Here is a 13300-nt window from a genome sequence, read left to right on the forward strand (position 1 = left end):
TATTTCAACGGATTCCTTGTTGTTTCTCTTCTGGGGTATGTGTGTGGTTATGTGGTTTCAGTAGTAACTAGAGAATGTCCCCAGACACAGGCATTATACATTGCTTATGATCCTTTGAGGGTGGAGAGGGCAGGTCCTTATTATAAAACTCTACTAATCACTATAGAGAACAGTCATGTGTTTTTCTACACAGCAGAACTAATAAGGAACAGGCTTTAGCAGGACTCTAGTGTGGGCTATGTCATTTCACAACCAATTTATCTATCATGGGATGATAATGAATGCTGCATTCAAAACCATTATAACAGGAAACACACACTCACTTTTTTAATTGATCAATTCTAGGTATTTTGTGATTGCACATTTGAATGACAGCCACAAGTCTATGGGACAGGTGAAAACAGACATTCTTCACTTTGAGATCATGTGAATATCTGACTTGTCTTCTCTTATTAAAATACATGCAGTTAAGTTACTCAAAGTGTCTCACAGCATACAAGGCTGCACAAACCACTACCATTTACAAAATGATTCGAAATATAATGTAATCAAAGCAGCTGAGTTTGAACCATAGCTGAAACGAGAAGGCAGAGAAGCCTGTGTGGATGTTGTTTCCCCGGGGGTAGAAGACAACTGCGTTTTATTGTCTTCACCAGAAGACAATGCTCAGAGCATCTGAGTCTACCATAAACCCTGTCCCTCATCCAAAAGGAACCCACAGTGGCTACATCAAAGTGCTCTAGCTGCATCATGAGCAAGGATATAATTATCACCCTCCACATCTTACCTCATATCCATGTTCTGTCTTAGGTACAGAAATTTTTGAAACAGTAAAGTGAGGGCTCGCTGTGCGGGGGCGTTTATCCACATGAACTAATCTTTCTGTTGAGATATCTGTAGTTTTCTTGACCTGCAGTAAATGAAGCTCAGTGACGTCACCGTTCCCCCAGATGCTCCCGGCACATGCGGCTGCTGCCCCACACACCGAGGACTCACCTGTGACGATATATGCATTCCCATTTGGTCAGTAGTTTTGATATGAGTCTCAGAAGGAGCCTGAATCACAGCAGGCTTGACTGCTTGAGGGACAACGTGGGGCTCTGAGGCTGGGCGCCGGGGCTGCTCGGGGACCTTTGTGGTGGAAATGTGTTCTTTGTAGCCATACTCTAACGTAGTCTGCTGAGAATAGGATTCCTCCACATGCGTAGGCTCTCTGGGTTCCCTCACGCGGGCCTGGTCCACAGCAGCTACAACTGTTGCCACGGCTTCTGCCTTTTTCCCAACGCCCACCTGGAGACAAGGTTTTCCAAATGAGTAGACGATAATGTCAAAGTTAAACTTGGACACCTCCTCCCGGGGACAGCCTCCTGGGATAGCTCCTTTACTTACTCAGACAGACAAAGGTATGGGAAGTGTAGAATATTTGTGTTATATAACAATGTTAATTGCTCAGAAACATAACTCAGCTCTTTCAAGAATGTGTGCTTTATTAATTATTATATTTCAAAGGCTCCTATGTAGATAATACTACCTCTATCTGCTAGAGACTAGACAGTCAATCCACACACACATACATGGAAGACAGGACAACACAATATGACAATATGTATACAAAATCCTAAGGACGTTTTGAGTATTTCAAGGAATTTACCTAGGCCAGGCAGACAGTCAATTAGCACCTGGGAAATGAGGATTTTGGAGCAGGCTGCCTCCATCGATTATTTCTATTATTTTGTCAATCATTTAGTCCTGGTGTCGGCATGACAACAGCAAAGATAAAAGTCTACTCAAATACTGTCATCCTCACATCCAGGAAAATCAATTGCTGCAGAGCGACATGGCTGCATGCAAGCCCGAGATAAAAAGAGAGTTCCCGATCAAAGAATGAGCACCCGAATTTACTTAGGACTCACGGGGGATGGCTTTATTCAATCTATTAGAAAAATAGCTCTCTTAAAGCACATGAAGGAAAACATTGTGATTGAAATGAAAGCGTTATCATGTTTGGAATCAAGAGAACAACCTTTCACACTGAAGTTCAATTTGCTTTCATCTTTGCTGGGAGTTAAAGCAAAGACAAAGACAAATAATATTTCCTCCTTCCTATGAATCTGATTAACATGAATGAGAACACAATTCGCAAAGGCGTTCTCTTGAAGCAAGTGAAGCCGGCGCCAGGGCATGCATATTTTAGTACTCCACAGCACCGGAAACATTTCAAGAGGTCACATGGCTCTGGCTGTCCAGTGTACTTTAGAAGTAAGGCTGTACCTTTCTATTAATCTCCAGTCTTTACTTCTGCTATGAGTGCAGTTTAACACACATCTGAAATATCTTCAAGTAAAAAACCCAGACACCTTTAAAAAGTAGTCTCTGAACCATATTTAAGGCATAGCCACGGCCTTTAGAAGACAGGATTGAGCCTTTAATGATCATGAGGTTTTTTTTTTTTTTTTGAGAAGTATAAACATCTAATCTGCCATGAAAGATTAAAAATACCATCCTCCCTTCACATTGAATTTTGGAAGGAGCCATGATATCTATAACAAGCTCAACAATTATTTTTATTTGTTGGTTTCTTTTATATAAAAAAATGGACAACTAATTGACTCTATAGATTTTTTTCTATGTGTTCATCTTCACCTAACACAAACATATTACTCTACCTGGAGAAATGGAATTTTCATTTTATCTCATTGGTGCTTTTTGAGCAGCCGATGATAGAAGAAAATCTGAGGCAATTTCAAGTTTATTCTAATGATGAGAAAAGTGACTCAAGGTTTCTGTTGACCAAAAATTAACAACCATGATAAATACTGCTCCTAATTTTAAAAGTATGCCCTCAAAATCTTAATTATGGCAGTAAATTTTAAATTGTGGGAATATATGCCGTTTTCTTAAATTAATATATATCAAAATTCATATACACGTTGTGTTTGGTGAAAATGATGGACTAAATGCTGGTGGCTATTCCTAGTCCTTACTAGACTTAAGTTTCCTTTTCATTGTTGGATCCCAGATAAGCATGAACATGAATGGGACTAGGAGACCCCAATTCACACCAGTTAGATACTGAGAGGGGTAATTTAAGAAAAGTGTTGTCTGATGTGGTCTTTTATAACTAGAAATGCTAACTATGCCTCTGTAGGACTCAGGCTGAATCAAGTCATCTCTTCCATTTGGTTGGCAAGGGAAGCAACTAAATGGAGCGCTGGGAGCACATGGCTTCATGACCCATGAGAAGTTACATGAGCTGATGACAAGATGAAACAGTGCGTTTCACCACCACAACACGGGCTCTCATCCCCTCCTCTTGAAAATATATTTGTTCTTCCTTAATGGCTAGTCCTTCTGTAGTCCTTGGCAGTATGGCAAGATCACCAGGCTTTAAAGGGGGTTTTATTAACAGGGACAAGGAGATTTCCTCAGCCTCCATTCTTCACTGACAATCAGCAATGAAAACAAGACAGACATATGTATGCTAACAGGGACAGAAAGGATAATTAACCATAATTCCTGAAATTTGGCTCGTGGTAAAGCTTGTTGCATGAGACTTCTAGGAGACAGATGGGCTATTAAATATTAGTCTTAGATAAAGGTTTGAATCTTATCTTAAATCTTGTCTTGGAGAAAAAAACAATTAACAATCTTGTGATAAAAATCAACACTGAGGGAAACACAAAAACAATGCAAAAACGAAAAAAAAAAAGAAAACCTTAGTGTCCAATTCTCAATGGAGAATAATAGCTCATTTAGTGGGAGCTATGGTTATGGGAAGTAGTTTAAGCCATAGGATGTGTATAGCTGCGAATAGACGTGGTAACCTTTTCGCAGCTTGTGTAGAACAGTTCTGGTGGGATCTCTCTCTCTCTCGATTCCTCAGTACTGCATCTTGTGCAGTTACAGTGGAAGCCACTAAACAGGTGCTATAATTTTCTCACCTCTGATACTTACAGGATGAAAAAGATAAAGTTTCACATGAAGAAAATTATACATGATTGAAGTAAATCCTTCCTTAGATTGCAGCATAATACATTGAACACCTGACTCCTCAGCACACACACACACATATACACACACACCACTATAAGGCTCCTCACTGCTCATATGCAGTGATTTTTCTTGCTCGTTGAGTCTCTTTAATATTAGCCCACATGCAATTTCAGTCATTAATGTGTGGAGGATTTCTACATGTTAATAAAAAAAAAGTTGAAAATGATAACACCACACTGGAAACGAAATATGTTGCAATGTTAAGACCAATGAATCAGTTTACTTTTTAGTTTCCAATTGTACAATTATCTGAGAATAAATCTGATTACTTGTGTCTCCTAGACAAGAAGATTGACGTTTGGGGTTAATGTGTTACAATGGAGGTTTGCACAGGAGATTTGGTATTAATAGATTATCGTGGGTTCCACGCTGGAATAACACAGTCACCTTTCCATGGGTAACTTGGATGTGTTCTTGTCTAGTGGCCATGGCTTCTCTAGACCTCAGAACTGTTTCTTGCTCTTTGGCTTTAGCAGTAGCAACTGCTATCGTAGACAAGGCAGTTGTTTCCACTTCCTTTCTCTTCTGATCATTACGGTAAAAGCAAAGTTTAAGTTGTATGGGCTTCTCACATACAGAGTAATGACCCACCCAGCCCCACAAACACACACACTCCACTCCCCTGCTTGTGGGATGCATCAGTAAAATCACCCAGGGTTGAATACTCACTCAGCAGTATTTGTATAGCATGACTGGGAGTCACAGAATGTAGCAATGTTAGTTGCAAAAGAGTCTCTAGATGCTCTCCTATATTGCTTTTAAAAATGAAACTAAAACGCTAACGTTCATGCAAATAATAGTGTTGAACAAAATGAATTACAAGTGTTATAGGGGGTGTGTGAAAACCAAGCGGTGAGGGAGACACTCATGGCACTCAACCACGTATTTACTATATTTAATTATGAACCTCAACAGAAAAACAGATTAATAATTCATACGATGTAATAGTTAATGGTTTACTAGACATTAGCTTAAAGATGAACTTTTCACATGTGTTCATTCACCTTTTCCTGAGTTATTTGAACTTGATCTCTTTTGGTAGTGATGGCTTCTCTACTTCTTGATACTAAATCTTGCTCTTTAATCTTGGGCGTGGCAACTATGACTTTGGGTACCACTGTTTTCCTAGTTTCCTTCATCATCTGGTTATATGATTTCAAGAGAAAGGTAAGAAAATGTCAATAAATCTCATGAGTCTCTAATTTAAAAAAACAAACAAACAAATTAACTGGGAAAAAGAGGCAGAGTTTTTCTTTTATCCACAGATACTTCATTAAACATCACTGGATTATCTTGACTATCCATAGTATTTCCTGGCAAAAATACAACATGGGTACAGCTATAAGGAAAAATGGAATTAGAAAAGAAAAACTGAGACATACATATCCCCTGTTTCTGTCACACACTTCATATTATAACCTATGCAGCGTTCTAATAGGCACTTAAAACTACGTAATTTTGTCTTGAATACTGGAGTCTGCCTTCACAGGAAGACATTAAGATGAATTATGATCTATTAGTAGCAATCCAAAGAAAAGCTGAGAGTTAGGAATGAGAGTGAAAGCCAGATGGGTGGTGAGGGGCCGTGAGACTTTGGAGAGAAGAGATGCTTAAGAGCCGTGATGATGTGGATGGCTGCAGGTGACATGATGCACGGGTGACTTTCACACCAGCAGGAAGTCATCACCTGTTCCTGAGTGAGGTGCATTTGATCCTGTTGAATGGCAGTCTCTTCTTGAACTCCCACAGCTGCCTCTAGTTTTGTGGACTTGGTGGTGGCAACCACTACCATGGATGCAGCAATTTTCTCAGTTTCCTGTCTTATCTGACATTGTGGAGTAAAATGAAGGTTTGAGTTTCAAAGGGCACATAAAGAACAGTAAGATGGCCACGCTGCATCCAGAATGTGGAAGGCTCAGTGATGAGTTAGAAAATGTCACATCCCCGTGTCAGAGGTCTAAGTGTGGGCTTACCACCTGCCACTGCTTTTCTGAGCAATAAACATTGCTGCCAAACCTAATAAATTGTGCCAGGACTGAAAAGGTGATATCTATGGGCTATGGCTGTTGTTGCTGAATGGCTGAAAACTGAGGTTGGCTGAACTCTTCAGTCTGCTATGTTGCAATGGTCACAAAGATTCCTATGCTCCAATCTTGCCTGGCCTGACTCCCAGGCCACACGAAGTCCCTTTTGTCCTGAGGACAAGGTAAGGGAAACCTGGGCAGATGACTCTGGTTAGCCTTTTTATCAGTACAATGTTCTCAAAAGAAAGTAGCTCTTAGATCAGACAAGAGCTCTGAGGACAGCATGGGTCAAAGAATTCAAAATAAAAGCTCCTGTTCCTTCAAGCTTGGTGTCAGAGAGAAGAAAAGTCGTCTTCAGTGACATCAATCTCATATATATATATATATATATATATATATATATTTCATTCATATGCATATACCTGTGTTTATATGCATATATATCATACATAGGATATGTCTTCCCATATCCTATATGTTTACTTCAGTGTTTATCACCCAGGAATTATGGGCGCTGTCTTCTCTAATGGGCAACTGCTGCTTAGTTAAAGTGCTTGGGGCTAAGGTGTGTGCATGTGTGTCAGCAGGTGAGCATAGATAGGCTTGTGTCTTACAACTGCACAATGGCCAAATGTCCCAGTCTGAGTGACGGAGGACTCAGGTTACATGTGCAAAACTGATGTGCTCGTGGCTAGTGGGCAGAAGTGCAGTGCACCTTCTGTTTATGTCTGATCTGAAGTTCAAGGATAACCTCTAAAACTGTTCGAGCACAGTTTATGTGCACTGCTCACGTGGACACAGAACAGTGAACACAAAAGAGTTCTAACCCTGGACACTGGTAAACAGTAGGAGGAAGAGAAACGAAAGAGAGTCTGGTCTGAAGCTCTGGGTATAATGTACACACAGCTGATGACTGGAGATGAGCCATTTGTAAGGATCAAAGCCAAACTTACTGTTTCTTGAGTTATTCGCTTTTGCTCTTGTTTTGTAGTAATTTCTCCTGTGATTCTAGTTTCTTGCTCTTTGGCTTTGGTTGCGGAGATCACTACCTTTGGTACAAATGCTTTTTCAGTTTCTTTTCTTATCTGCAATCAATGAATAAAAACAGGACCTTATTGTCTCCAAATCTACAATGGGGCTAACCCAGCATCAGATCCAACAAAGTAGGAAATTGAGAGAGTGAAACTCCCTTTCTGATATCATTAATTAAATCTTCATATCTTAATTAATACAAGCACATTTGTTTGCTCTCTGAACCATGCATTCATCTCTTTAGAGGAAATGGAATGCTGGACTCAGGACTGCTTGTTTTACAGACAGTGGCTACCCACCTTAGCAAGATTTGTGCCTTCTTTAAGTGGTCATATGGTAATTTAATTAGGAGCTAATTCCATCAGCCAAAAGTCATCTTACAGCTCAGAATATTACTACAGAAGTGTCAAGGAGTAATTTTGCCTGGCTCCTTACTTTAATGTGAGAATCTAAGCATAATTTACAGTCTGCCTTCCTACTCTATTTTGTCTTTTTTTTTTTTTTTCTTTTTAACATACAATAATGGTCAAGGCTTGTCTAAAATGGAGACACGATTTTGGTTACTATCTAGGTCAAAGTATTGCTCCAATCCTGAGCCATGGAAGGATGTTTCACTTCCATTTATGTCTAAGGAGTAAGTCCTTTCCATCCTCAGGTATCTTATCACTGAACCTCAGGACCACAGGGCAGAAAGGGACTTGAAAATTGATCTTCTCAAATTATCCTATAGACAACTGTCTCCCCTGACCAACAGTCCTACCAACAGGCCTTGTCCCATCTATCCACAAGTGCTTTTAGTCCAATCTCTCACTATTCAACCTACTACATGTAGGTATGTATGTCATACATCCTATATGAAACCCATGTGCTAATATCCAAGGGGTCAGGAAGCAGCACCAAGCTTTTAATGTAGCATATTCTGTTTTCCCTTACATTCTTGCCTGTTTCATCCACAGCACCTGCATCTTCTTTCCGGTTCTCACTCTGCCTGTTCCCTATCCATAGCCACACAGTTAACCTATAATCAGTGTAAATGATTTTATATATATATATATATATATATGTATATAATATATATATGTATATAATATATTATTATATTAATATAATATATTATATTTATATAAATATAAATTATATACATATATATAAGTTAGATGAGATGAATCCTCATTCTATTTCCAGTAGGAATACTTAGTGACTCTAAGGGACACTGGTGAATAGACATACATGACAGGAGGATGTTATTTGTGTGAAACTAGACACGCGGCCCTGGAATTAACCTGCTTCACAGTAAAAGGTCATCTTAGGTGTTGGCACATTTGCAAATCAAAGTACACCCCCACCTGCTCATGAGATATGTGAGTCTGCTCTTGCGTTGTCGCCATCACTTCTCTGGTTCGTGATTTTAGTTCCTGTTCCTTGGCTTTATCGGCAGCAACTACAACCTTGGTTACTGCGGTCTTCTCTGCCTCTTTTCTTGCCTGATTTTCATTGACAAAAGAAAGGAGCCATTTCAGTTCACACCATTTGGAAGTGTATGCTGCTATATCAGGACCAAGAGGTAACAATCAACCCACAGGACATGGATGGAGGAGAGTGAGAGAGCTTTTAGACTAACAGAGCCTGCTTACACATGAGGTGGCCTTGCATTCATATTGCTTTGCAGCCGAGAATCAAAATGTCACATTTGTTTTGAGGAAAGTAAAAGCCATGGTCCTTCCGGGAACTTAGAGAAATCTAATGCCGACCCTTGAAAATGTAGCTTCCACAACTAGCTATGGAAATCTGCACTCAGATTTGACCTGCCTTTTGTTTCATGTCTTCCAGGCTCCCACAGTCCCTGGATGCCTTGAAAACAGTAGTTAACTTTTGCTCGCCTCACACAGCCCAGGTATTTCTTCTGACCCGGTCTGCTCCTGTGATATTTACAGCTTAAACACATTTGATATTTCTAGCTTCCTCGGGAAGCTTTTAAAGCCTGGGCCACTGCCTTCAGCACTCTTTGGTTCAGCAGGGGATTTGTATGTCCAATTACTGAGAGCAGAGTTAGCTGGGGCCGTTCTAGCACCCCCTGGTGGCCTTGTGCTTACCTGTTCTTGAGCAGGTTGTATATGCACAGCAGTCGTGGTTGTCCTCTGAACAGTTTGCTCTACAGCACTGATGGCTGGTTCTCTCACTCTGGCCATATCAACAGCAGCAACGACAGTCGCAACAGCTGCACTCTTGTCTGTCTCTTGTTTCACCTGTATCAACAAGTACAATGCTTTCTAAAACAACACCCCTGGTAGAAAAGTTACAAACCCTTAATGACCAGGAAGAGCAAAATATATGCATATGTAATTTACCCATCATCTCCCAGAAAGACAAGGTCAGTACCATTAAAATTCATACATTATGCCAGCCTCACAGCTTAGTCTTTGACTCAAAAAAAGATGCTTTGGTAAAGGACAACCATATTGATTGAAGTTTTAGGCTCCTATGCATTTCCTCTCTAACCTGTACAGTCCGTGCCTGAAATTGGATCAGAGGAACCAGAAGATGAACTGGAGAAAGGAAAGGGTTCTGACGGTACCTCCTTAGTCCCAGTGGTGATGGCTCCTGCCGTGAATGACGAGCTGACCGACGCACTGGCTGCAGCGGCCGCAGCTCCACTGATGGTCACTTGCTCCTGGACCCCGTATCTCCCTTCCCACCTCTCTTCTCTTCTGATCTGGGTAGAGCTTGTCATTGTCGTCTCTCTCATCTCAGCCTCAGTCGAGGAGGCCACATAGCCCTCTTGCTTCCAAGGGGGAGGCACCTCGGGGCCTGTGGCCATGGTGGTGGTCTGAGTCTTGCGGATGAGCAGTGGCGACTTCACAGATCTGATCGGGGAAGTGGAGATCCTCCCCGCTGGAGACACGGACCTGGAAACCCAGCGGCAGATGTCAGAGAGTGGGGCAAGGCACCCCAGCAGGTGTGGTGGGGATTAGATGGGTGGAATGGAAATTTGGCAGCACTTTAAGGTGGAGTGTTAAAATGTGAGTTCCCATAACCTATCTGGAGGGTACATCACACACCTGAAACCTATTTGTTTTAAATATCAATAAGCCCCACATTTAGTTAATTCTAAGTAAGCTAAAGATCTGTGTGCCCCATCTCATTTTCTGGCACTGAGGTGTGTGTGGGGGGGTAGAAACAGTAAAAGTAATTCCCTTAAAACATCACCACATAAAGGACAGTGTGTTCCCAGCTTCAGTTGGGCATGAGAGAATATTTGGTGGGTGTTATATGGTTTTAGTAACCGAATGCTTGTGCCACTCTCGACTAAAAATAACCCACACGTCCCCCTCCTTTTGTCCTCCCCGCCCTCCCCCTTGTCCCTTTTCCCCTTATCTCTCCACAGTCACAACCACTTCAGTATCTTGTGAATTTCCAGGTCAGGTGGAAGCTTTCTTGCTGAGCTTTGCAGAATTGTTTTAGGAACTGGCTGAGCTCTGCAGCAGGGGACTGCTGTTCTAGCCCAAAGTGCTTGTGGTTAACGCTTTTTAATCCCTCTGAGTTTATTTCTAACCTCACCATCCCCTTATTGCACTGGGGATGTCCTTTACATAATATTAGGACTATCTGGTAAATCAGCGACTCTGAAGCCTTTTCATTACATTGATAAAGTATCTTCTTCCAAAATAGTTTTCACTGGTTGCCTTTTGTGTGTGTGTGTGCAAAATGCAAATAGGAGCTATCAAAGGCTGTGGGCACTGAACACTGACAATGGTAGCCCAAAAGCTAGATTGTTATCGTTAGCAATCATACTAAGTACAGATCAACTATCTGAACATAATAGGTTTTTCAAAATTAATTTTCAATTAATTTGTTTTTCCCTATTTTACCTCTTGGTGGCAGTGTTGCTTTATAAATTTTTCACACGGGGCCATGTTTATCAATGTATTCTGGCACTTGCTCAGGGTATTTAGTTTACATCAATCATAAATAAAACAATTCTCCCAATTAAGCTGAAGGTCCAGTAATATCTTCTTTAAAATACAGAATAATTTTGCAGAATATTACATCAGCCTGTTTCATCAAGAAACATTTAATCATTTTCTTGTGAAAGGCTGTGTGGGGAAAAAAAAACCCAATTTACATTTTAGGAAAGAAATTGTAATCAAGCTGAAGGGTGGGCTAACAAATATGGCTCTACCGTAAAAATAAATCGTCTTGGAAATAAAACAAAGACCAGGTTAGAATGGCGTGGCGTCCACGTCAGTGGAAGAGAGGCAGAGAGGCAGGAGCTTCCTACTTTGGACTTGCTTTGTTCTTGCTGTTCCTTGCTAAGTGGGTTTAATTCAGAAAGAGCTTGCGACATGATTAGCATTATGTGAGTGATTAACAGCGGGCTTCAGGTAAGCCCATAACTGTGAAAATCAATGTAATTTGAGCCATTACCAGAAAGTGCTTATTTTTGCACTTACAATAAAAAAAAATAATCACTCGGTCACAGCTAGCGACAATGCGCCTCGTCCAGTGAAATATGCTTGCTTTATCTACAACAAGAATCAAAATTAAGCCATGGAACATTTTAGGAAGGAGTTGATCCGGGAAAACCATTATTTTCTTCACAAGCTGGCATTTATATTTTGTAATTATTTTAAAGCAAAATTTGCAGACTAAGTAACTGAATCCCTACTAATAGACTCCCAGAAGGCTAAGATGTCTACTGTGCTCCTTGGCGGTCAGGAAATGTCTGTAATTCTAAATGACCCTCAGGCTTGAGTATGAGATACAAAAAAGCTGTTATCTCCCAGAGATTATGTTTGGCCTGTGTTGTGAGTGATTTCATGGTATAGAAACCAGTACACAGCCCGAAAGTAAACACATTTAAAAATAATGATAGGTATCTTTTTAAAACTGAGCTTTTGGTTAAGATTTTGTGTTAGTTCTGGCCAAATATCTTCAATTATTTTTAAGTGACCAAAACAAAAATTAGAAGACACTTAGCATGCTATGGTACATTATTTGAGCATTCACATCATTCCCCACATTTTAAAATTTGTACTGCATGGTTCTTTGTTCCATCAGAAATTAGTTGGTGGAACTCCTAAATACATCTGGTAGTCGGCATTGTCCTTATTTTCTGTTCTTTGTTACAAGTCCCTCCTATGTTGCCATCCAGCACTGCCTGTGTGTAGATGGCTTACAAGGTCTTGTTCAGTTAACCCTGCAGCCTGGCCAGACTGCAGCCTGTTTCTGGTCTGGCATTGTTCACATTGTAGCTAGTTGATGTTCTCTGTGAGAAGGCAGCAACAATGACTGTCTTCAGAAAGGAGCATGGCTTTTTCCCCCCCTCCCTCACATAAATGCGCTATTCAGTCAGACAATGACCTTGCTTTTTGCCATAGAGGTGTCTGAATTTTCTTTGGGGATCTGCAAGCCTATTTTTAAAAGCTCTCCCCTATAAACATTTCCTCTATCTTTTTCATTTTTAGCACATGCTTAACTCATTTATTTGTGTGCACGTGTGACTATGTGTGTCTCCGTGAGTGTGTGTGTGTGTGTGTGTGTGTGTGTGTGTAGGTTAGGGAGTCAGTTCTTTCTGTCCACCAGTGAGGTCCCAAGGATTGACTGCAGCTTGGTGGTGAGTGCCACTGCCCACCAAAACATCTTGCTGGCCTCCCTTTAGTTTTTTTAACCTTAATCAAGGATGCCACTTACTTTGTTAATCATGTGAGGTTAAAGCCTGGTTTTGCCTTCTTCCTTCCAGACACCTAATTAGGCCAGTCTTATTTGTGAAGTAAAATACCCTTCCCCTTGATTAAAAAAACAAATTCCCTATACACTTAAATCTACTCCTGTGCTCTCTAGTCTATCTGTGTCCTTAATGTGCTGGTCTGTTGCTCTCCATTTTACACAGTTGGGCATCAATACGGGTCTTCACATACCCAGGTGAGCAATATTCCACTAGGCTATACCTTAGACCCATCATATCATTTTGATCATGGTGACTTTACAGTGATTTTTTTTTAGGCCAACTATCTCATTATGGCACTTTAGTTTTCATAGCAAGAGGACTTGATCTATATCATCTTAATTCATTTGAATTGATTAAAATACATTGTGCGTGGTGGGGGGCGTGCTCAGATTTTGTAGAGTTGTTTTTTGTTTTTTTGGGGTTTTTTTTTTGGTTTTTCGAGACAGGGTTTCTCTGTATAGCC

The 13300-nt window shown here is 40.6% G+C and overlaps 1 protein-coding gene across 47 annotated transcripts in view; it reads right to left on the minus strand.

Annotated features, from left to right (window-relative positions):
- Positions 1-13300, minus strand: part of Ttn (titin) — a 271446-nt gene that overhangs the window by 249199 nt on the left and 8947 nt on the right. For 44 of the 47 annotated variants that reach the window (XM_029473160.1, XM_029473153.1, XM_029473143.1 and 41 more), the window contains exons 7-15: positions 9685-10015; positions 9203-9355; positions 8456-8593; positions 7031-7162; positions 5741-5878; positions 5058-5195; positions 4441-4578; positions 997-1290; positions 788-910 (exon numbers count right to left, since the gene is read on the minus strand). In XM_029473160.1, the coding sequence (XP_029329020.1) occupies positions 788-910; positions 997-1290; positions 4441-4578; positions 5058-5195; positions 5741-5878; positions 7031-7162; positions 8456-8593; positions 9203-9355; positions 9685-10015 (1585 nt within the window). The remainder of the gene's footprint in view (positions 1-787; positions 911-996; positions 1291-4440; positions 4579-5057; positions 5196-5740; positions 5879-7030; positions 7163-8455; positions 8594-9202; positions 9356-9684; positions 10016-13300) is intronic. The other 3 variants (XM_029473164.1, XM_029473037.1, XM_029473035.1) reach the window with 2 other exon arrangements.

The sequence above is a fragment of the Mus caroli genome, chromosome 2, assembly GCF_900094665.2.
Source record: "Mus caroli chromosome 2, CAROLI_EIJ_v1.1, whole genome shotgun sequence".
NCBI lineage: Eukaryota > Metazoa > Chordata > Mammalia > Rodentia > Muridae > Mus > Mus caroli.